The sequence below is a fragment of the Gracilinanus agilis genome, chromosome 2 (genome assembly GCF_016433145.1).
Source record: "Gracilinanus agilis isolate LMUSP501 chromosome 2, AgileGrace, whole genome shotgun sequence".
Taxonomy (NCBI): domain Eukaryota; kingdom Metazoa; phylum Chordata; class Mammalia; order Didelphimorphia; family Didelphidae; genus Gracilinanus; species Gracilinanus agilis.
Genome location: NC_058131.1, coordinates 680,117,985 through 680,143,935, shown reverse-complemented (window position 1 = coordinate 680,143,935; position 25,951 = coordinate 680,117,985). Strand labels below are relative to the sequence as shown.

Below are 25,951 nucleotides of genomic sequence, written 5' to 3'. Positions count from 1 at the left end.
AGAAAAGGAGGGGAATAAGTCCAGAGCATGGTGGAGAGGAGGAAGGGAGCAGCTTTACCGTAGGGGATGGCACACATGCCCACAGAGAGGTCTCTGCATGCCATCTTTGGCACACATTTCAAAGGTTTGCCATCACTGGGCCGGGGAGTTGGAATCTAGTGACTTGCCCATAGGTAAGAAGTGCCTAAAGCCAAATTTGAACTCAGGATCTCCTATCTCTAGGCCTTACTCTATCCCCTGAGTTACCTAGCTGGCTGGCTCATTGGAAATTTTAAAGAAGATTCCATCTGTGGTCATAGAAGAGAATAACAGAGAAGGTAGCATTAGGATTAGGACTTGGATCACTCCTAACTCTTAAAAATCTAGATTTTGGTGAATTAGGTAACAGTCTATTTCCAAAGAGGCAGTTTCTTCTTTTTCATTCAGATAACTTTACAGTATCATGATTAGCTTTGTAATAAAAGATTGAATACTAAAATCCTCTCGATGTCACCCATTTCCTCCATATTTTAGAAGTCATTATAGAATTACAGTATGAAAGTTATATCTTCCAAAATACTGTATTCTCAGTTTCCTCATGCCCCCAACTATATACAATAATACTTTAAGAGCATTAGAAAGCAATCAAATTACATTCATAACAATCTTTAGAATATAGTGTGCTTTCTTCATTAAAGTGGCTATGAAATATATTTACTTTGAATAGCTTGATATCAAGCATGCTATAATTGAATTTGCTGGGCTAGCAGGTAAGAGTTAACTCTTGTAATCTCTTCCCTTTGGTGGAATTTTCTCTCATCTTTTTAATTTCAAGTATTATAGGCTGGTATTTTTAATGTATTCTATAAATTATTTGTTTGAAAAACTTCCAAAACTATTATGTAACAGTTCTACAGTTCACATTGAACTTGAAACTGTTTTATTGGCTCTATAGTACTAAAAACATTCTCATATTTTATATACTTATATATAAATCTATTATATATATTTTATATATTATACTCAAATATATTTTTTATCTAATTAGTGTTGTAAGTAAGCAGTTAGCAAGAGTCCTTCTACCATCAAGTTATCCTTAGAAACCTGCCACACTTGTCTTTGTAGTTTTATCCCTTTTTGTGAACATTGTGTCAGTGTTTGATACCTGAACAGAGTCTTTTTTCTTGTTTCAGACAAGTCAGTTTCCTGGGACAGCAGAACCTCAAAAACCTCGTTCGAGAAAAGGTCTGTTTGTAATCCCTGTGATTATGGAAGTAGTTTTTTTGTTCCACTGAATGTCACTCCCAAGATTCTTTCCTTGATTCTGTAGATTTTAGGAGCTCTGACCCTGGTGTGGGGGGGTCCTGTCAGATTTGAGATTTCAGGGACACATTTGAACCTGCATATTCTCTAATGCTGTTCTAGAATTTGCTCAGGGTAGGAATTGTTAGTGCGAGCACAGAGCTGACCAGTCCTGTCACTTCTCAGACTAGAGATGTGGATTGCAGTGAGATACACGAGAGTCCACAGGAATGGGCAGCTCTGCGTTCTGTCCCTCCAGCCCCAAGTGGGAGCCCCACTCCCTAGGCCATCCATGGCCACGGACAGACAAGGAGTGTTTCTCTATCACAGAGCAGGGCCTGATGAGCTGTCTTGGCCTCGGCCTCCTGATGCCTTCTGATGTTCTTGAGTGAGGTCTTGGGGGAGAGATGGGCGTGGAGGAAATTTGTAGCCGAGAGTCAGGAGGCTGCACCCACCATATTGAGGCCTTCCCAGCCAAGCCACAGGCCGCCACCTGCGACAAACGGCTTTGTTAAGGTTGTAGAGCACAATAGTTACAATCTGCCCCAAATATTGGGGGTGCACCAATAAACAATTTTTTTAAATCCCTCCTTCTGTCTTAGAATTAATGCTTAGTATCTGTTCTAGGAAAGAAGAGCACTAAGGGCTAGGCAGTTGGGGTTAAGTGACTTGGCCAGGGTCACATAGCTAGGAGTCTAGGAATTTAGACCTCCTGACTCCAAGCCTGGCTCTATCCACTGAGCCACCTAGCTGCCCTTGCACCAATAAACTACTATAGAATTTTCTACAAATCAAGTATGGGTAAGCATCTCTAAATGAAGAAACAATGAATGCTAAAATTACAAATATAATAGGGTACATTTATGCATTTTTAAAATTTTACATGATGTTCCTTTCCTGATATTTCCGACCACTTGCTTAAATTTTTCCTCATAACATAGACAAAAATTAAACAAAGTCCTCAAGCCCAGCGGCCATGGTTGACTGCACACATAACATTCTTAGTCCCTTACCTCTCTAATCAACCTGGCACACAGACTGAGTGACTGCAGTGAGGAGGAAAGTATGTTTCATCCTCTCTTCTTTCAGGGTATTATTGATCATTAAACTTAATTGGAGTCCAGCTGCCATTCAGTGTTGATTCTTTTCCTAGTTTGGCTTATAGATTGCATTTCTTTCATTTTGCCAATCTAAGTTCACAGCTTTAAGAACTTGTGAAATTCTTGTGCCAGGTATTTGACCAGGGTACAGCCAGCATCTTTAAGCATTTTTTATATGTGAATTTTCAGAACTGGAGTTTTCTTTTTTTAACAGCCAAAATGTTTTATTTGATCTTTTAGGGAACAGAATTTTTCCAACATAGATTAACTTTATGTTTCCTTGTCTATTTAACTAGACTTTACAAAGTTTAAAAGCTTAAGAAATTGGAGACTGAGAAGTTGATCTGGTAGAGTTTCAATCAGTCAATCAGTGAGAGCTTAAATACCTACTATGTGCCAGACATTGTGCCAAACCTGGGGATTTGGAGAAAGGCCATAGATAGTCTCTGCCCTCTGGGCAATCACAACTCAATATCCTTATGCTGCCCCTAATTAAATGAAGTGTCTTTGACTAGATCTCTTAACTTACTTGAACCTCATGGAGCTTGGATTAAAAATTCAGGGTCTGAATGACAGGTGTTGGGTTGTGGGCAAGGATTGTAGTATCTCCTTTCAGTGTCCTCAGAGACTCGGGGAATATTGAGATCTCTAGGACTTTTTGCTCCCACATTAAAGAACCCCAGACTGCTATCCTTTTTTACTTCTTATACCCACTTTTTCTAGCTTTCCTTTACTTTTTAAAACTTTTCCTTTATAGTTCCTTCTATTCTCAGCCTGTCTGTGTGCCTTCTAATCTGTTGTGAAGAAGGAAGCCATCTGCCTAAGCTTGTTAGACTCATATTAAAGAAAAATAAATCAACTGTGAGTAGAGGCTGGAGGAGCTTTTTAACATGTACAATGTGATCACCTTTGATGTTTGGACCATGTGGCCCTGGCCAACCTTTTGGTTCAGGATTTTGTTCTTCATAGCTGGGGGTACATGCATAATTGAGGTAGTGTTGTAGGTGTAGGCATGATAGATGGCTCCTTTTATTAGAGTAGTGATTGAGAAGTCATGAAGAACAATCATGGTCTCCCTTCAAATGTCCTTTGATACAACTGTTAGATGCAGAAATAGCAATTGAATGGACATCAGTCTTACCCAATTTGGTATTTCTTATGTTAAGACATTTGGTAGATATCTAAGGAACCAGAAAACAGCCCAGTTAATTTATCCTCACCCTGCTCAGAACTCTCCTATTATTCCTTCACAATAGTGCTAGGAACATTATCATCTTTTAGGCTGCTGAGTAGCAAGAGCTTAAAGCAGCCTTAATTTCTCTATAAGTTTGATGATAATTAAATAGTTTGGAAGGACTGTTAGGTCCCTTTGGGAGATCCTACACACACACACACACACACACACACACACACACACACACACACACACACACCAGCAAAGAGCTTAATTAAGCAGGGTAGGTGATTGGGTCAGTAAGTACTTGAGGTTAATACTCATCCTAGTACAGATAAGCAGATTTTGTTTTATATTAGAATAGAGAACCACTCAGTAATCTAGCAGCTGTTGTACTTGGAGCTTAAATGGGATCATCAAGGACAAAAAATATTTGAAACATTAACTAGTAAAGTGTAGCCTCAGGCACAATTATAAAATAGAATTGATTAGGAATATATTTCATTCCTGGCCTCTAATGTTAGAGCTAGGAATTGTTCTTTTTGAGCAGGAGCTTCTGGCCAAAATAGACTTAGGCAGAAGAGGTTTTAGAGATAGGTTGTGAAGGACTTGAAGCAGCAAATAGGAGTTTTCATTTGGTCTTAGAGTAAAAGTTCTTCACTTTCTTTGTGTTCTGGACCCCTTAGTCAGGCAGTCAGGTAAGCCTGTGAACTTCTTTGGGTAATGTTTTTCACCTAATTTATAGTTTAAGGAATTACTAAAGATCAGGTAGAAGTTGGTGAAAAGAAAGATGTAATTTTTTTTCCCATTTAAGTTCATGGACTCTCTGAAATCTTTATGGATTCCTTAGTAGGAGGGTCTTGGATCCCTGTCCTAGAGGTAATAGCCCCTGGACCACACTGAGAAGAAATGACTTGGTCTTACTAGTGTTGTTCAATCATTTCAGTCAAGTTTGACTCCAACTACAATTAGGGTTTTTCTAAATTAAGGTTTTTCAATAAAGATACTGAAGTGGTTTGCCATTTCCTTATCCAACTCATTTTACAAATAAGGAAACTGAGGCATACTGGGTTAAGTGACTTGTACAGAGTCACACAGTTAGGAAGTCTGAAGCCAGATTTGAACTCTGGACTCCTTGATTTCAGGGCTGGTACTCTATCCACTGTGTCACTTAGCTGCCCACTTAGCTGTCTGAAGTATCCTTTAGGAAAATCCCTTTAGCAAGTGTGGAAGATAGGTTGGAGAGAAAAGAGATTTGGAGGAGGGAGACCCATTAGAATGCCACTGCAGTAGTCCAGGTAAGAAGTGAGTAGAATAGAGTCTTTATGGAGAATCAAGGGGCTGGAAGCAAGATACTTTGTGTAGATAGGTTTGACAGGACTTTACCCTCACAGAAATCTCCCCTCCTTCTAAATTCTCTTGTCCTCTCATTTACCCCAACTAAAATCCTCAGGCCATCTTTGATTTGTCTATTCTTTACCCCTTTATCTGTATGCCAGGTTTTGTCAGCGATACCTACAGATTGAGCCTTTTCTCTCTACCTTTTACATTGATACCACTCTAGTTTAGATCTTTATCATGCATTTTAGGCTATTAAAGAAGTCCTAAATAGTCTCTCTTTTTTCTCCTCTTCAGTTCTTGATAGACTTGCCAAAATCATCTTCCTAACTCACAGATCTGAATATTTCATTCTCCTGCTCTAAAATCTTAGTGACTCCCCAGGTGACTACATCATAAAAATAAAAATTCCTCAGTCTGTTTTACAAGACCAGTCTGACTACAATTTACTTTTTAGTTCTAAATAATACTACTTTCTTTTCTGCTCATGTTCTGTCCAAACTGAATTACTTGTCATTTCTCATCTCAAGCATTTGCACATGCCAGTCTCCATATCTGGAAAAGACTTTTCCCATACCTCTGCCTAAGGAAAATTTAAGGACTACTAGAGGAGCTGCCTCCTTCATCTTTTCAGTGATCTCTTTAGCTAAAAATGATCCATCCTTCTCAAAACTCTCTTGCTACTCTGATCTCTTCTCACTAATCAAAATATTTTAAGTTTTACTATAACTCTTTGTATTGTTTTATTCATATACACCCTGTGTATAGGTTCTTCTAACCTCTTTTATTAATAATCTTCTGGTTAATCTCCTTGGCATCTGTTTCTCTCTCTTCAAAACCATTCTTACCACAGGTACTAAGATGGGCTTTAAGCACAGCTCTAACAGTTTTTCTCATTCCTAAAAGCCTTTTGTGTTTCTCTTCTGCCTAGAGCTGAGGTTCTTAAATTTTCATATCCTAGATCTCACTGGCAGTTGGGCAAACAAAGCCTGGGGCCCATTTTCAGAATAACATTTTTTCAGTGAAAAAAATAAAATAGATAAGATTACAAAGGGAAGACCAAGTGCATTGAAATAAAGTTTTCAAAACTAAAAATGAAAAAAAAAAGCTCCCGGATGCCAGTTTAAGATATCCTGTCCTAGAGGATAAAATGCAAACTCCCCATCTAGGACACTCTATAGTCTGGCTTCACAGTTAAAGCCATTAGTATTAAACTATCAGGTAAATGAAAAAAATTATCCAAATCACTAATAATCAGAGAAATGTAAATTAAATCAACTCTGAGGTCTATCTCAAACTCATCAGATTAGCTAAATTAACAAAAAAAAAATAAAGGAATGTTGAAGGGACTAATAATTAGGTATATTAATGTATTGTTAGTGGAGCTGTGAATTGGCCCAGCCAGTTGATTCAGCAATTCCATTGTTAGGATTATACCCCAAAGAAATCCAGGAAAGAGAAAAAGCATGCATGTGTACAAAAATATTTCTAGCAGTTTTTTTTGCACATTTGCAAAGACTAGAAATTAAGGGGGTGCCCATCTGTTGGGTAGTGGTTGAATAACTATTAGTATATGAATGTAATGGAATACTGTTGTACTACAAGAAATGAGGAGTCCTGTTTCAGAGACACCTGGGAAATTTTGTATCAATTGATGCAGGACAAAGTGAGCAAACTTAGGAGAACAATTTATAAAATCATAGCATTATAAAAAAAAAATTTTAAAAGATTTAAGAAATTGATCTATTCAGTAACCAAGTATGATTCCAGAAGATTCATGATGCAAGGTACTACCTACCATTTGACAGAGGTGATGAACTCAGGTTGAAGATTTAGACATATTTTTTGGACCTTACTACAACAGGAGTGGCCAGTGAGAGGATCTGTTGTTTTGCTTAGCTATTTATATTTGTTATAAGGTTTTTGTTATTATAATGAGAGAGGGATTAGGTGTGAAGAAGAGAAAACAGATTTTTTTGTTAATTAAAGCAGTTTAATTAAATTTTTAACAAAGCTGGCTTCAAGCTATCTTTCAACTTTATTTTACCATTTAACTTTCAGCATTCTAATCAAACTGGATTATTAACTTCCTTGATCTCATCTTACCATCTCCCATTTCTGCTTTCTTACAACTCATTTCTGCAAAACTACCCCCTTAGTTCTCTGCTTGTTTCAAGTCCTTCTCATACTTAGGGGCTAGGTTAGATGTTATTTTAATAGAAGTAGAGAGCTGACTTCCAAGGGCCCTTATATTCATGCCAGATGTCAGCCTCTAAAGGCCTATAGTAGTAAAGGACCTGCTCTGAAGGGAGCTTTTTTTCAACTTTAGCTCCCAATGCTCTTCTTTGTAATTGGGGGACTTGAGTTTGGAATTAGGGCCTCTAGAGCTTATAAGGGCTGATAGCTCACCTGTCTATAAGGATTTTACTGTTTGTTCATAACAATCTTACAACAACCTAATGGTTTTTGCCTGAGATTATTGATGGACTTGGATGATTTAAATAAATTGACCGAAGGGCTGGAAAAAGCTACTAAATTGTGTGCATTTTTTTTTTGCCTCTTAACTAAATAGGAAATTTCTCCATGAGAAAAAAATCCTCCTCTTGACCTCCTCAGAGGGAGAAGGATGTCAAGATTTATGGTCAGCTTAGCTGAAGCTAGAGTTTGTGAAACTCCAGAAGCAGGTGAAAAATGGGAGCCATTTCTGCTGCTGCCACTGCTGTCATTGTCTGTGTGTTTGTATTTAAGAATGTGTGTATATATGTGTATGTCCATGCTTTTGCATGTGTGTGCTGTATATGTGGTTAGAGACTTACAGACAGTGGTAAAAAGAAATAACTTGGTTCAAATGCAGTTTCAAAAGTCCCTGGATCATTCCAAAGCTGTTAGGCTTCAGGGAAGGCTGTATCTTTTGTCAGGCAAGGGAAATTCCCAAGGTCTTTTCCCTTGGGATGAATGCTGTGCCAATAAGAGAAAGGTTTTTTCTTTTGTATTTTCCTGGCCAAAAGAAGATGGTTTAGCTGAAAGAGAGCCACTCCTGGGATCCCTTCAGGATCTAAAAGGAAATGCAGAAGGAGCCAGGTCAGAACAATTCGTGGAAACAGTAGGGGCCACCGTAGAAGAAGCCTCCCTACATAGCAAAGCTGCAGAAAGCAATACCCATAAATATTTGGTGATAACTACATACAGAGAGGAGCACTTCTGGTATTCAGAACTGTAAGTGACTGGTGTTTGAAATAGATCTTTGGGATTAAAAGTTATGTATTCACAGAACAGAGCAACTAGTGCTTTGTTCCCCAAGCATTGAAATTTATAGTGCCCTGGCAGTACTTAGTGGTCCTTCATCGGTTATCAACAGCTGAGCTTAGCAGTTAGTAAACAAAAAATTAGTTTAAATAAGGAGCTAATCTCCCAGGTTTACTACAACCTAGGATCTCCACTTCAACTGAATTTGTCTTAAAAAGCTGATTTGAAGAGTTTATGCTGTATGTCCCAGGTACAAAGTTTGTTAGTTGCAAGTGTGCTCTCATAGGTTCCTGATTTGTTTTTCTCTTTGAAAAACACATCCAAACCCTTTTCTATTATAATAATTCAAATTATGTCTCAGTCTACTGGCTCATCATCCATATTTATACCTTATCACTGAGTACTCTCCAAGGGTACTCTTAAGGCCCTTTTCTGTTCTCTCACTATGCTCAGGGATTTCATCAGCTCCTCTGGGTTTAATTACCCCTGTTCAGAGGACTCCCAGATCTATATATCTAACCTTGGTTTCTCTTCTGATTTCTAGTTAAATATTTTGATCAGCCATTTGTATGTTTGGAACAAGATATTCCAGAAGTATTTCAAACTAAATAGCAATCTCTTGCATACCACCTCAACCTCTAAGCCTGTCCCACTCTTCTTGTGGGGGGCATGCTATTCTTTCACTTACCCAGATTCACAAACTTAGTGTCATCCCTGACTTTTAACTCTTCCTCACCCCACATATGCAATCAGTTGCTAGATCTTGTTGTTTGTACCTTTTACAGCCTGTCCTGTACTTCAATTAACTTGGCCATACCTCATTCAGGCCCTTATCGCCTCTTGCCTGGACTGTTCCAATAGCCTGATTGACTTTCCTTCCTGGAACCTTTCCCCTTTCTAGTCCACTTTCCACACAGCTGCCCAAGTGATTTCCTTAAAGTGCAGATCTGACCATGTCACTTGTGTCCTGTTTCCTCCATGATCAAAAATGAGCTCCTTTGTTTGCTCTTTAAAGCCCTTCCAAGCTAGACAATCTGCTTCTCCACTGGGTTAATGGCTGGGGGGCTTTCTTGAACTTTAGGACCCAGCAGAAATGGATGGTCTTTTCATGATTTTTCTCACATGACCCTCTCTGTACCATACCTTGGGGCTGGCACCTCTCCCCCATGCTCTGTTGCTTTCTCATTGACACCCCTTTGGAGTCCTTCATTTCCTTACAGACATGGCCAGGGGTCCATCTTTTATATGAAGCAGGGCCTGATCCCTTCTCAGCTGCTGGCTGTTTATCTTATAGATAGACTTATTTATGTATGTGCTTTCTCCAGTTAGAAGTATCTTGAAAGCAGGTCCTTTATTTTTGTCTGTGTGGCTTCACCCCCTCCTATAAGGCGTGGTGCTTAAAAAGTGCCTGTTCATTAATTGATTCTTGTGTGCTTAAAATTAAGGAGTCCAGCTCTAATGTGAGGAGTTACTATCTAGAAATTTCCTAGGTTTTCTAGGTAGGGGCATTAAAGACTTAAGAGTTTAGAGAAATAACAAAAAACCTGAACGTGAGTCTCTGACATAAAGATTATATACAGAGGCTCTTGTTCCCATTGAGATTGATCTATTTGTTTTCTGTTCTTTAAATGTGTTCTTCAGTGCTCTTGTTCTTTTTCTTTTTTGTTACCTAGAATGTCCTCTTACCTTTTCCTGCCTTTATGATTCAAGGCCCAGCTCTGGCCACTTTTCTCATAAAGTCTTTCTTGGCCACCTCAACTTGTGGGGCTTTTAGAGTAAGCACCTTACTCTGTCTCAAATTTTAATAGCACTCATGGGCTGTTACCAGCCATTTGGTACTTACCCTAAAAAAATGACTTTGTTATCCTTCCAGGTATAGATTCCCCATTCCCCTCCCCAAAACAAACAAACCAAAAAAGAAATGGTGAGATTTAAGCTCCTAAGGGCAAGGACCATATTTTATACTTTTGAATAGGCCCCATAGCACCTGCCATGCTAGACTAGGCACTCAAATACTTGTTTATTTTACTTAAGTTTAATTCTTTTATTAATACAAATATATTAGTTTTGAATAAGCTAAATTAGTTCATGTTTGTGCAGGGGTTAACCATGTATTTTGTAGCACAAATATAACAACGTTGAATTCTGAGGAAATTGAAAAGCCTGGAAATGTGAGCTGAGTGCTTGGGTGTTAACAGAGATGCCTGTTTTACTGTGGGTTTTTGGGGGTATTAATAGACATCATAATTCACCAAAGGAGGTAAGAAAAGGGATAATGGTGCTCATTAGACACAATGGATTTTTTTTTAAAAGAATGAAACAAAGGTTGCGTTTGGACTTAATGTTGGAATTTGTTTTTGAATTCTCCCCTGCCTTGGTTTCCTGGTAGAGCTTTCCCATGGCTGTCTCATCATGGAGAATGAGACAGTTCAATTTAAAGGCGATATTAGAAATGGTCCATGGATGTTCTGTATAAAATTGTCTAGAAAGGAAGTAGAAATCAGGGTTGAAACCTTTACTATAACTGTACAAAGGGAAATGAAGAGAAGTGACACTGCCTCACTACAAACCCCTCCTGGTCATAGAACCCATGCATGAGAAGTGAAAACCATGCTCCCCTGAAAATGAATTCCATATATTGTTAGATTAGGATCTCTACCTTTCCCTATATCATTTCTTTTCTCAAGCTCAAAGGTAATAGAATAAAGATTGCCACTAATTGCAGCATTGTAGAGTTATTCTCAAGCTAGAATACTCTTATCATGATAGGATTTTAATTTCCTAATTGCATTTAAATTTAATTCTTTCAGAAATACTTTTCTTGTTTTGAATTGAAATTTTAGCACTTATTTTTTTTCTGATTTAATTTTTTCTAAATTTTCTAATAAACAAATTATAATAAATGATAATGTCCTGGAAAATAATGGGGCTTTAAATTGGCTTTTTTAATTATTGTAAGGTGCTTAATTCTACGCTCTTTCCTTTTATCCCAAAAATGCAATTGATGAAAGACATTTAGGGCTTTTGGTTAAAAAAACTGTTGTGTGGTTTTGTTTTTTTTTTTGTTTTTTTTTTTTGCTTGGAATGAGAAGACTTGGGTTCGAATGGTGAGTTTGCTATTTATTACTTCAAACATATCACTGAACCACTCTGGGTCTCATTTCCTCCTGTATAAATTGAGAGGATGGAATTAAATCAGTGATGGTGAACCTTTTAGAGACCACGTGTCCAAGTTGCAACCCTCATGCTGCATGTGAGTCCCTTGCCTTACCACAGACAGGGGAGGGAGGAAACACTTCCATTGGGCTGCTGGGTAGAGGGAGGGGTGATGTGAAAAAATGTCCTCAGGTGCAGTGGAGAGGTGGAAGACAGCAACCCCTTCTGGAATGCTTTGACACATGTGCCATGGGTTTGCCAGCACAGAACTAAATCATCTCTTCAGTTCCTTCCAGCTATAAAATCTTTTTAAGGCAATGCATTCTTATTTTTATAAAATGTTAAGGGATAAATCACAACAAAATTTCAAGTATTTCTGACAGTTTTTCTAAACCATTTTGTAAGGCTGAAAGACACCAGTTTAATTTCCACAAAGGTTATAGAAAAAGTTCTAAATTGTGTAAGTGTTTTTGTACTATAGAAAAGGACTAGTTTTGAAAAGGCTAAAATAACTACCTTAATCCTGAGAAAATCCCTAAGCTCAAAGGCATGAGAAATCCTGATTGAAAACTCCAATCTTCAAGAACAGAGCTGACTTATCCATTGTTCTATTCCACATTGAGGTTTATTTAATGTTAGTTTCCAACAAAATAAAAAACAGCATGAATTTTAGCCTGCTGTGTATTTTGGTTTGAATTATCTTCTTAAAAAAATCTGTATTTTTATTGATAGCTTTTGTTTTTATACCTGCATCATTTCCAGTTTATATCCCTGGTTCCTCAGTTTTGAGACTGGCTTTTTTTGGGGGGTGTGGGGAACCTTTCACTTAAATTGTTGTCCTATGTTTTGTTTTTCCTGATCTGCATTCATTAGTTGATATGCCTTATACTTCCCTGAATTCTTCATATCTCTTGTTTCTTACTGTGTAGTAATCTGTTACATTCCTGTACCAGAATTTGTTTAGTCATTCCCCAAATTTTTGAGTAACTCTTTAGTTTTCTATTCGTTACTGCCACAAGAAAGAGTGCTACTGAAAAGATTTTGATGTACTTTGAATATTTCTTTCCCTCTCTATCAGTTTTGAGTGTCACACACTGAATAGACTTTCGCCACTTGCTTTGCAGTTGCTTAAAGATACTAAAGCTGTTTGGGGCAGGATGAAAATTATCATGGCTTAAGGTTCTTAAAAATACTTTAGAGGGTCTGTTTTTAACTAGGAGAATTTGTTGGTGATGAGTGTAAAAGAACAGATCTAGTTCACCATGTTCTTGATTACTGTGACCAGTAGGGAGCAAGTGTGCCTGCATAGACTTCCCATTGGGATGGTGAATGAATGCCAGGCAGGTAACCCCCAAGGAAGTACCTCTCTATTTTTTGCCTCCGGAGGCCAGTTTCCAAAATAGCCCAAGGGATGGAAATAGAGCATGGCCTAAGCAACGGGGCCACCAGGTACCAAACCCCAGGGGCCTTCTAGAGCCTGTGCTGGACTCTGCCAGTGTTTCACCCTTTCCTATGAAAGAAAGAGATACTTTGGTAAGGATTGGGCTGTCTAGACCATTTTTACATGTTTTTCTAAGTAGATCAAGAACAAAAAGTAGTGTTTTCTCAGAAAGGGTTAGTAATGTGTTCATGTTGTTGCCCAGTAGTTAGGAAGACTTAAGTAGGAGTACCATAACAGAGAATATGATTGATTTAGAGAAAATAAAAAAGGAGGTCTAAGCAGAACTAGTATATCAAATACAGAACAAATAAGAGGACACATTTTAAGTGCTAAATGATAGGACCCTAAAAACTGTAAATTGTAACAGTCCAATATATTATGAACTAAAAGCACAAGGAAAATAATAGGGAATTTTATAATCAAAATTTCTTGTTTACATAATCTTTTCCAGGAGAGACCAAAAATGTGGGAACAAAAAAGCAGTTGATCTGTATTTGCCACCACAATGTATGTCATTCATTTCAATTAACAGCTAAGATTTTTTAAAAACATTTATTAATATTCATTTTTAACATGGTTACATGATTCATGCTCCTCCTTAACAGCTAAGATTTTTGTAAGAAATTGTTGTAGTCTGGGCCCATCCAAGGCCTTCTGCTTATTACCAAGGGACACCAGCTCCCCTGTTGAATGCTATACCTTTGAGTGTAGGGTTTTTCCAAGTAAATAAAGATTTCCAGGCTTCCAAACTTTGACTTTCTTTGTCACCAAGCTACTACACTCTTCCATGCTTTTGTTGTTACCTCTCAGGTTCCCATGTATCCTGTCCTCTTCATCCCTCATACTCCTGAGGGATTTTGGAATTCAAAAAGATGCCCAAGACAGTAAGTAATCAGAAGTACATGGAGAAAAAAATTACATAGCTGAGCCTCCTCCTCCACACAACCTTGATTTGTCCTTCCTCCTAATGCCATCCCTTCCCTCAATTTATGTATCCTAATTGGATTTAGAATTGGGGAATTCTTGTTAGAATCAGGGCTCCTTTACTTATTTTTGCTGTATGAGCTCGAGCGAGTAACTTTACCTTTTTTCTGTTAGATCTCTAACATCTCTTCTATTTATAATCCATAATTTCCAGAATTTATGAATAATTAATTTATAATCTTAAATTAAAAATTATAGCAATATGTTACACTTCCTAATGTGAATAACTAGTTAGTAAGTATTTATTAAGTGTGCAGGGTGTTCAGGAAAGACTAGTACCTCTGGTGTGAGGCCTTGCTCCTTTCAGGGCTGCTTTCTGTCTTTGGTGTCCACCTGACACCCAGCTCTCACCTGTGGCTGCAGGAAGCTATAGCATGAGCAACAGCCACATCCTGGCTGGTGGGTTAAACCAGGTTGAGGGTAACCTATTGAGTAAGGGGATTGTCTACCCCAGGCATGTGAAGGTTTCCCCAGGTGGAAGGGGCAGATGAGAACAGTTTGTACCAATAACCATGAAAGTGGTGGAAGCAGGCACTGTGGAGCACCTAGACCTCTGTTAGACATCAAAGAAGCCAAGATCATCTACCACATCTGGAGCCATCACCAGTTGTCTTGGCATTTGTCTTGCTCCTGGACTTTGATGATTTATAGGGCTTATGTAGACTTTGTGCAACTCCGCCTCATTTAAATTTAACTTATGCCCCATTTTGGTCTTCTTTGAGTGTGAAGGACAACAACCAATTAAATGCCTATAATTCTGACAAATAAATGCTTTAAAAAAAGAAACAAACAAAAATCGTTAAGTTAAACCATATAATATTTGTATAAGAATGACTCCTAAAGACTTTTAATTATCCAGCATCTATTTGTTTTACAGGATGCAAAAACTAAACAAGTTGTAACTTATAGAGAACATTAGCAACATTCTCTGACCTATATGCGATATCTCCCTCTGTAGGCAATAACAGTAGATACATTTGACTTCCAGGATATTCTTATATTTCATAAGATATACTTTTCCTATATTTTAGTTTTTGTTTTACTGTACAGTTGGAAGGGACCTAAGGGGGTAACATAGCTACCGTTTTATGGTTTTTTTCAACAGGTAAGGTTATTCAGTTTTTATGTGAACATAACCAGTGTTGGGGAGCTTCACGAGGTTGTTTTTCACTTACCTAACAGTTTGTTAGGAAGTTCATTCTTTTATCTGTTTCTCCATTTATTTATTTATATTACAAAGGATTATATAAAATATATTTCATCTCTTAGATAAAGTGCTTAGATGTCTACTTTTTCAGAATCCCTTGCCTAGTATCAAATCAGAAACTTTGGGAACCAATGAAATTAGTCTAGGTACTCTTGAAAATAGTTTGTAACTATACTAGTAAATTGATTAAGTTGTTTATTCCCTTTGACTCCACTAGTGGTATTTTTTACTCTGCAGAGGTCAAAAGAAAAGATCTCTTATATATCAGGATATTCATAACTTATTTGGAAGCAAAACAAATAAATAAAATAGATGCCTATCAATTGGAAAGTGACTAAAACTGGTATCAACAAATTGGAATATTGTAAAATCATTGGAGATGAGGAATACACAGAATGTGATGGTCAGATGTGGTCAGTGTATCAGTTTTTTTGGATAACCATACTTTGTTACAAAGGAAGATATATAGGGGTGGGGTTCTTGAGAAATCAAGTCAACATGCATTTACTTAGTGCCTACTCTGTGCCAGTTCCTGGTGATACAAAGAAAGGCAAAAAACCAAACCAAATTTAAAAAAAAAGAGAGAGACCCTCCTCCCAAAGAGTTTACAATCTAAGATAAACATTGGATAAATTGGAGATAATTTCAGAATGGAGGCACTATGAGATTAAGGAGGATTGGGATAGCCATTTTGGAGAAGAGGGGACTCAAGACTTGAAGAAAGTGATAGCAGTTTTTTGGGTAGCATCAATCATTTCTTTTTCTTTTTTTTTTTTTATTTTAAACCCTTAACTTCTGTGTATTGACTCCTCGGTGGAAGAGTGGTAAGGGTGGGCAATGGGGGTCAAGTGACTTGCCCAGAGTCACACAGCTGAGAAGTGTCTGAGGCCGGATTGGAACCTAGGACCTCCCGTCTCTAGACCCGACTCTCAATCCACTGAGCTACCCAGCTTCCCCTTCAATCATTTCTTAAAAGAGTTTTTAGAATATTTTTCATGTGATTTGCACTCTAGACTTTTTGACCTTTCTTTACCTTTCTGACCCCCACCACTAGTTTTCTTGACTTTTGTCTTGCCATTGGACTTCGATGACTTTGGAAGAGAGAGACTGAGGATTTTGTGCAACACTGCCTCATTTAAATCCAATTTATTCTCTAATCAAAAGATATGACCAGTGGTTTCATTTTGGTCCTTTTTGAGTACAAAGGACAATAACCATTCTGAATATACAGTTTGTCAATATTCCCCTTTAAATGTGCTATCCAGAATTGAAAATAATACTCCACATCCTTTTGTCCAGAGCAGGGTAGAATTTTAACTGCTTCCCCCCTTATTTTGGATCTCTATAGTAGTTAGTTTAGCCTAAGCCAGTGACTTTTTTTAAAGCAGTTTTAGCACTGTTGGCTCATGTTGAGCTGAGCTCTCACTAAAAGATGTAGATTCTTTTAAAAATGAACTATTATTAAAGCAGGTCTCAGCTCTTTGTAGTGGCAAAGAATTGGAAATTGATGGGATGCCTATATAAATTGGCTATATAAATTGTTGGAGAATTGCTATATAAATTGTGGTATGTGATTGTGATGGAATGCTATTGCACCATAAGAAATAATGAGTAGGGTGATTTTAAAAAAAATTTGAGGGGGCAGCTGGGTAGCTCAGTGGATTAAGAGTCAGGCCTAGAGACGGGAGGTCCTAGGCTCAAATCTAGACTCAGACACTTCCCAGCTGTGTGACCCTGGGCAAGTCACTTGACCCTCATTGCCTACCCTTACCACTCTTCTGCCTTGGAGCCAATGCACAGTATTGACTCCAAGATGGAAGGTAAGGGTTTAAAAAAAGAAAAGAAAAGAAAAAAAATTGAAAGAATTACACAAGATAATGAATAGTGAAATGAGTACAACCAGGAGAACATTATACACCGTTACAGAATTAATGTTGGAAGAATAAATTATGCATGTTACCTCCAGAAAGTGAACTGAAAGTTAAAATACGGAAGACCCAGATGATAACTTCTATCATGTGGAGAGGATAGGGAGGGGCTGGGACACTTGTGGACTGGATTTATTAGGTAGATATGAAGAAAAGTAAGTTAAATATATTAGAGATTTGTGACTTTACTTATGTACAATCTTCTTTTTATATATGACAATCTTGTTTTATTTGGTTTTTGTAAAACTTGGAATGAAAAAATAAAGCAGATCTCCTACATCCTGTACTCAGGCATTTGATTTTTTTTTTACCTTAAATATAGAACTGTATGTTTATTGTATTTTGTTCCATCCTGTTAATAATAACTATTCACATTTATGTAGTGCTTTAAAAAGGTGTATTCTTAGAATATTTCTCTCAAAAAACAACACTGTGGGGTAGGTAGTGCAAATATGATTATCACCATTTTACAGATGACAAAATTTAAATTCTAACTGGATTATCACAGAGCCATAAATCTAGAGCTGGAGAAGACCTGGGTGACCAATGAGTCTATCTCTTGTATCTGGGACATTTCAGAGCTGGAACTTGAACTCAGTTGTTTGGACTCCCAAGTCCAGTTTCTCTGTCTATTGTTCCTTATTACCTGCCAATCTAGATCACTTTGAATCTTGTTTCTGCCTTTCATCCTTTACAGCTCTGTGTATCTGCCAATTTCAAAAGAACATTTCTTATTTTTGAAAGCATTGAATGCACTTTTCAAATCGACATCTGTTAATTCTTCAAGGCAACTTTAAAGCCAGCTTTGAACTTGTGAGAGTGAAATTCTACCTGCCAAAAAATCTTCATAAAAACAATAACCTAAACAAATTCTTTGAGTAGAGTAGAAGTGAGTATAACAAATATCAGAAAAATGCCATTGGAATATACTTAATATTGAAACTTTTATTTATACCATAGAATATATTTACAAAGATTGTCTCCAAGAAGTAGCTCTGTGGAATACATTGTAAGATCCTAAGGAGACTCCCAGATAAGACTTTTTTAGTAAAGTCGGACCATTTAAAATTTTGATCTTAATCATGTAAATCTGGATATGTAATTTAAGATGTATTTTATGAGAAATCTTTTGTTATCATCTCCACTTATACAAACTATTATATTTACAAATAGAAGAGGAAGTATGGTCTGGAAGAAGCATCTGGAGACTAGGATTTTAGTTTTGACTGTATCAATAGGTTGTTTCCCTTCTTTAGGCCTCAGTTTTCTCATCTGTAAAATGAGAAAGTTAAAATAGAAGATCTTTATAGTCTTTCTGGCTTGTTTATGATTTCATTATGCACATAGAAAAAGTATTTGTCCAAATGTGCTTTTCTTCATTAAGCATCTCAGAAGAGCATGATTTCTGAAATGACGTTTGTTTTTGGTTGGAAGCCTATTTTCAAAGAGCTAGAAGGTCATATGAGCATTTAGCATTTCCCAATATATTTATTTGCATTTTATTCCATAATGTTCCAGATGCAAAGATGCTGTTCTGAGGTCTTTAGTGGTTTATCTACTGTCTTCCAGTGTCAAAACTTATCAAATGTAATTCTAGGAAGAAAAAGTGATTTACTTGGAAAATACATGTTTTATATGGCAGGCAAACTTTGACAGTTTTTTAGTGCACTGGAAAGACATAATGCATGTAAATTGGCTGTAGCTCCTAAGAAAAGACCTTAGTTTGAAAGCTGTATAACCTGTATAATAAAAGACTGTGTAGCTGGGAAAAGAGGTGTATAAGGTAGAGAAACTAGATAGACAATTCAGGTGTTCCACTGTTGTAGAAATATTAAAAAAAAAAACTTTAAGAAGACCTTTAAGCACTTGCATATCCCATGTTGAGGATGGCTAGAAAGGCATGGGCAGGGATTGTATAGAAGCATGGAGGAGTTGTGATCTGAACAGAAATCAGATTGATTAAAGTGTCATCATGAATATTTAAGATCTGCTTGGTGTTCCAAAACACTTTTTATAAGTGACTCTGCCTTCTTGGAGGCAGTGCAGTGATGTGGATAGAATGCTAGACTTGGAGTCAGGGCAGACTTTGGTTCAAATCCTGCCTCTAGCCTTAACTGTGTGACCCCAGAGAAGCCACTTAATCCTCTGAATCTTTCAATTCCTCATCTGGAAAAATGGAAATAATAAAATGGGGTTAGTACCAATGAGTCCCCAAATGAGCTAATGTACTTTGTAAACTTTGAAGCACTACATAAATGCAAGTTATCATTCATTTACAGATTGATGACTGCTGATTTGTAGGTACAGAATGGGTAAGATGGTTTATATAATTATTCCAGAATGATAGGCTCATTGAACTAGAGCTGACAGGGGCCTTGAGTGCCAGCTACTCCAACCTCTTTGTTTTACAGATTAGGAAACTGAGGACCAGGGAGGTTGAATGTCTTGTGCCATATCACACAGCTAATAAGCATCAGGGGCAAGATTTGTCCTCCCTTACCCTTCTCTTTCCTCCCCTTCCCTCTTCTCTCTTTCCCTTAAAGTCTTTTGACTAGAAAGCCAGTGCTCTTTCCACTGTACAACACTGTTTCTCTTATTGACAAATGGAGTTTTGTAGCAAATTGGATTAAGATGTTTCCTAAAATTTTTATAGATTCTCTGATCTAGCTATATACTACTCACATGCCTTCCAGTCCCACTGTCTCCCTTATCTCTCCCTCACCTTCCTGAACACACTTAGTTCACTCTTAGTTCAGGTAGTATAGTAGATAGCTCTGTTTCTTACCAAATGTGATGATTCTGGGTTGGCAGGATAATAATTAACAAGAATAACAATAATAGTGAAGGGTTCAAAGGCTTAAGTAGCTTTTATGGGGTCACACAGTAAGGACTTAAGACAGAATTTTGTCTTTTAGTGGAATATCTTGATGGAGCTAGGAAACAAGGTGATAATACTTTATACGACAAATTCAACTCAGCAACACTTAGTACATGCCAGACACCTTCGTAGTAATTGGGGAATGCAAGGACAAAAGTGAAATAGCCTTTGCCCATAGAGAGTTTACATTGGGGGTTAGGGGACAACATGAACACAGGGAATGAATACACAGTATAGATGAAGCAAGCACATAGTAATTTGGAGGGAGACGGAGAATGCTAGCTTTTTACTGGAAGAACAAAACATGAACAAAGACAAGTAAATGCAGTGTAATTTTTGAGGAGGGATCAGAGAAATCTGTGGAGTTGCCTAAGCTGAGCCATGAAAGAAGATAAAGATCTGGAAAGGCAGAAATGAAGAAGGAATGCTTTTTATATGTCACTTTTATGTGGCCTGAGTTGTTGGGTGCTCCTAGCAATTCAGTGTCTCGAATGCCACACCCCTTCTACTCTCCCCACAAAGACAACAACAGTGGGAAAGGGTATTCATTGTTTGGGGAGTCATGTGGCTTTTAGCCTCCGTGGGAGCCCTAGGCTTCTCATCTATAAAATGAAGTGATTGGCCTGGGTGAAATCTAAGATCCTTCCTGCCTGGGGATTCCATGGTCTCCAATGGTTCTCCTGACTTTCTGATCCTATGATCCAACATCTCTTATATGCACAAAAATAACAAGTCCCACTGTACTTGGCCCTGTTCAAACCATGTCTCCAGTATTGAGTTGTTTTGGATGATATGTTTAGGAAGGATGTTGATAGTGTCCAGAGGAAGGCAACCAGGGTAGTAAAAGTCCTTAAGCTAATGCCACAAGAGGATTGATTAAAGAATTGGTAATATTTAGCATGATATGGAGAAATGTTGGGAAGTTTGGAGAAGGGTTGATCAAAATAGCTTTCTTTTTAAGGGGTTTCATGTGAAAAAGCATCTAGTCTTATTCTGTTTGGCCCCTGAGGGCATCACTTGTTTCAAAGAGGCATATTTAAGCTTGATAATAGGAAATGTTTTCTAACAATTTGGGCTATCCAAAAGTTCAAGGGCTACCTTGAAAAGTAGTGGCTTTCCCGAAATCTGAGGTCTTTAAGAAAGGATTGGGAGGCAGCTAGGTGGCTCATTGGATAGAGAACCAGGCCTGGAGTTTCAAATGTGGCCTCCAATTCTCGCAGCTATGTGGCTGTGGGCAAGTCACTTAACCCCAACTGACTAGCCCTTATTGTTTTTCTTTCTTGGAATCAGTACTTGGTATATTCTGAAGACAGAAGGTAAGTGTTTAAAAAAAAAGAAAAGATTGGATGATTACTTGTTAGGCATATTGTAGATGGAATCCTTTTTCAAGTACAGGTTAGGCTAGATGATCCATAGAATCCCTTCAGTTCTGAAATTCTTTGACTATGATTTTGTGTGCATGATTATAAAGTCTCTGAGGGCATGAATTAACAATAACCTGATTTGCTTAATTCCAAATAATAAGGTATCCACTGGATTATTTTGTAGGGAAGTAGATAATTATAATTAAGTATTATTAGAGCATGAATGTAAAAGACTATATTGTTGGCTTAAATAATTTTTATATAAAAATAAAATCTTAGAAAAGGCTATTCAGTTTCCTGACTTGATTAGGAAACAATAATGGTTTAGTAGAAAGAACTGCTGAGTGTCAGAAAACCTGGTTTCCAATCTTGATTTTGGCTGTCTCTTCTTGTATGAATTATCAGTAATAGATCAGGATTAACTAAAAATGATATTTTGATGTAAATTAGCTATAGATAGTTGACAGTTTAAACTCTAGATTTGAGGATCTTGAATAAATTCTGGGTTGGGAACAACAGCCTAGTGGGAGGACAGGAGTGATCTAGGAGCTCCAGGGTCCTGGGTTCTAGTCTTTACAACATAATTCTGGGGACTTTAGGTATCATAGCTTCTCCACACCCAAATTTGTTGTTGAATGGAGATAAAAACCTGCCTTGTCTACATGATGGGTTGTTGGAAAGATTAGGTGAAATAATGGATATGAGAATACTTAAATGTATAGGTAAGCATTGAGAAGTTAACTTTTTTCTCTTAGTAGAATATAGGACCTTTTAGAGCAGGGGCTTTTTTCCCTTTTGAGTGCTTAATAAATACTTATTGACTTGAGTTAAATAGAATTAATTTCATAGAAACAATGTTACAAATGAACAGTTGGTTGAATGGTGTTACAATAAAGTATCCTGATGGTAAAATGACCTATGATCATAATTAGTAAATGTTACAAAATCATATTGGTAGGGAGATTGTTCTGCTGGATATGCTTTTAAAGTGCTTAATATGGCTTAAGATAATGATAGTAAACATATTGTTTATTATTGAGGTTTGATTTAAGGCATCAAGGTGATTTATAATAATTTTGAATATACAATAAAAACTTGATTAACCAGAACCTTTAAATAACAGTAATTTTTTTTTCTGCACTCCACTTTTAGGGGAAAGAGGCACATGACAAGCAAACAAGCTGATAACAGGGATTTAGCCAAACAAAGCAACTTCCAGCGTATATCCTTAGGTCAGTACAGATTTAGTGCAAATTCCTTCTGGTTCTCCATCTATATAGTCCTGGGCAGTGAGAATTAATGTTCTAAATGAGGATAATAGCAGAACTTTACTTTTTGTATAGTTTGTTGTCCTTTCCAGAGTGCATTTATTATTTCCTCTGAATTTATAATACCTCTACAAGTCAGAGAAGACACTTGTTAACAAATAAGGAAATTAAGGTGTGGAGAGGTTAAATAGTTTTCCTAAATCACACCTGTCCCTGGGAGAGCTGGGCCCAGAATCCCATCTCGTGACTCCTTATTTTCGATCTTTCTACTCTCTCCTCTTCTCCAAATCTGCAGCACTGGGAGACCCTCAGTTAGTCCTCATGAAGAGAATAAATGTAACTCGTACCTTTTTTCTTTTTCCCTTCCTTTCCATTTTGTTTTTATACCACAGATTTTGTTTTAAACCTTGTTGCTTCTGAATCCTTCTGTAACAAAGGGAAAATTCTGAAGCAAAATCATCATGGCCCTTGTCTTTTGGTTTATGTCCCACATCACATCTTTAGGCCACCACCTCTCTAGTGAGAGGATGCAGTAGATGTTTCATCATCAATTCTTGAGAATCTAGATTGGTCTGTATTAATTAATTGAACTAATAATTTCAGCAAGATTTTCAAAATAAGGAATATTTTCCTTAATCCTTATAATGGCATTGTTTTGGTTAGTTTACTTTTCAAAAAAAAGGGAAGGAGGTGGAGTCTATATTATAGGATCATGAGTTTGACTTTGGATACAAGCAGAATTCCAGAATATATTGTGGACACAGCCAAATTTATTCCCTTTTAGAAATAAATTTTAGGAGAGTAGTTAGAATAATTGAATCCTAATCCAAAGCCTTTTGATTAATATGAAAGCCTATTAATCTTTCTATAACTCAATTCAGAAACAATGTCCTGTTCTTCTTTTCTTGATTAGCCTAGAAAAGACTTCTTCCTGGAAGTAAATAGGTTGGTGGCAGTACAAGGGAAGGGTACTCTGACTGATGCAGTTAAGAGTAGATGTAATCTCTTTCTCTATACCCTGAAGAGAATTAGAATGGGTCAGACTTTACCTTTGATCAGCTAGAGGGAAACACTCTTGAAGGGACTGATCGAAGAGGTATCATATGGTTTTAAAAAACTGTTTCTTCAAGGGTGTTCTGTTTGATGAAGCAAACTCCTGCCGTGCAAAACAGAATATAATACAGAATTTTCTTCTCTAATTTTAAAGGAGTGGTTTATGAGGATTTAGACAGAGAAACAGTGATTGCTAATTGCTGACATGAGAACAGGTCATGCCAGAATGACCTCATTTCCTTTTTTTGACAGGGTTAGAGATCAGGGAAATACCATTAACATGAATCCTGATTTCAACTAGGCATTTGGCAAAGGGCATGATGATATCCTTGAGGACAATATTGGGAAACATAGGGTAAGAGATAGTACATTTAAATGGAGAGAGGACCTGGTTAAATGATCAGACTCAAAGATTACAGTATGAATATTGTCCAAGTGAAGAGAGGTCTTTAGCTGGCTGATTCAGGGATCTGCCCGTGCCTCTGTGATGGCCAGTATTTTTATCTGTGACTTAAGTCAAGTAACAAGTATTTATTAAGTCCCTACTCTTTGTCAGGCACTGTGCTAAGCACTGGGGATACAAATGCAGAGAGTGAAATAATTGCTATGAAAGTACAATCAAATTTTCAGATGGTACAGAGCTAGAGGATTTAATATATTGCATGGCAGAGCCAAGATCCAAAACATTTCAGTAGTCTGAAGTGAGCTGGACTGTTGGGTTGAATTGAGTAAGATGAAATTTTAAAAATACATGTCCTACAGTTAAGTTTAAAAATGAACTATCAGCGGGGCAGCTGGGCAGCTCAGTGGATTGAGAGCCAGGCCTAGAGACAGGAGGTCCTAGGTTCAAATCCGGCCTCAGACACTCCCAGCTGTGTGACCCTGGGCAGGTCACTTGACCCCCATTGCCTACCCTTACCACTCTTCCACCTATAAGTCAATACACAGAAGTTAAGGGTTTAAAATAAAAAAAAAATGAACTATCAGTACAGAATTGGGGGGGGGGGAGCCTGGCTTATGTAGCAATCTATGTGAAATGATCTAGAGGTTTTACCTGAATGTGAGTCAATTGCATGGTAGTCCAACCAGGTTCAGAACTGTGATCCTGAGAAATTTTCTTGCACTGGCTCAACTGCTTTTGGACTTTGTCTTATACAGTAGCCTAGGACACTAAATTAAGTTTAGTGGCTTACTTGTAGTCTTTCAACTATGGCTATGGCAGGACTTGAATTTAGGTCTTCCTGACTACATGGCTGCATTTCAACACTTTTTTAGACCGTATTGGGAGAGATTGTTCCCTGATATATCATCCAGAACTGAGAGATAATGCTCTTAATTATACTCTATCTTGATATTGAGAGCATTAGTACTAGGAACCACAATTTAGGAAGAATGGAACACATCTAGATGAGGGTGACCAGATGGTAAGAGAAGCAAAGACCATCAGAGATAGTTGTTTGAAGGAATTTGGAATTTTTAATCTAAAGAAGAGAAAGTCTAGGGGATTACCTATGTAGGAAAAACAAAAACCCAAGCTACTTTTTTTTAAAGGGGGGCGGAATATTACAATTATAATTACAATTACAACAAAAAATAATTAATTTTTTAGTAGGGATGTTGTTCATTCATTTTAGTTATGGTCGACTCTTACCCCATTTGGGATTTTCTTAGCAAAGATACAGGGGTCATTTGCCATTTCCTTCTCCAGTTCATTTTATAGATAAGGAATTGAGGCAAACAGGGTTAAGTGATATGCCCAAGGTCACACAGCTACTAAGTATCTGAGACTGACTTTGAACCCAGGTCTTCCTGACTTTAAGGCATTCTGTCCTCTACACCACTTCGCTGCCCTGCTCATTTGCAAGGGGAGTTGAAGTAAAATGACATGACTGTGATCTGAAACAGTAGAGGAGGCTATCTTGAAGGCTATTTGAAGTATTGTCATGTGAAAGAGGTGCTAAAGAGGCAAATTTTATTTTAAGGAAAAACTTGCTAAGAATTGGAGGTGTCCCAAAGAGGCTGTCTTGGGAGTTAGTAGGCTCTTCCTTCAGTGGAGATGTTGGATCATTCCTTGTAGAGGGAATGGATGGGCTAGATGTATCCTGGGAGGTTTGTTTTTTCAAACCTGTAGAGTCTGTGATCTGTTCCTAAGAATCTGGTGAATCAAGGTTTTTACTCTAGTACTCTGAAGATGGAGAGAAAGTGGTGCAGGTGAATTCTATTGGGAACTCCCATCTCAGTCTATTACAACATTTATATTATATATTACAAGGACAATTTTGCTTGAGAACTATGTTCGATGGAAGGAATGGGATGTCATTGTCAGTAACCACCTTCAGTTTCTTCTCATCTACCTCGCTGAAAGTGGAAGCAGAGTGAATTTGGCAGGTGGTTAATTATACATTAGTGTCTTGGATTGTTTTTTAGCACCAGAAGCTGTTTACTATCTTCTCTCCTAGAGCTTCATGGATTATAAGCATTGGGGTGGTTATTCTGTTTGGCTATACCTTAATGATGTCTTTATTTACAGCTA

At 37.4% G+C, this 25,951-nt stretch overlaps 1 protein-coding gene across 1 annotated transcript in view; it reads left to right on the top strand.

Annotated features, from left to right (window-relative positions):
• Positions 1–7,741: 7,741 nt before the first annotated feature.
• The window catches only part of BBS4 (Bardet-Biedl syndrome 4), a 56,309-nt gene continuing 38,099 nt past the window's right edge, over positions 7,742–25,951 (top strand). The window contains exons 1-2 of the mRNA XM_044659128.1: positions 7,742–8,109; positions 22,250–22,329. Coding sequence (XP_044515063.1) covers positions 7,742–8,109; positions 22,250–22,329 — 448 coding nt within the window. The remainder of the gene's footprint in view (positions 8,110–22,249; positions 22,330–25,951) is intronic.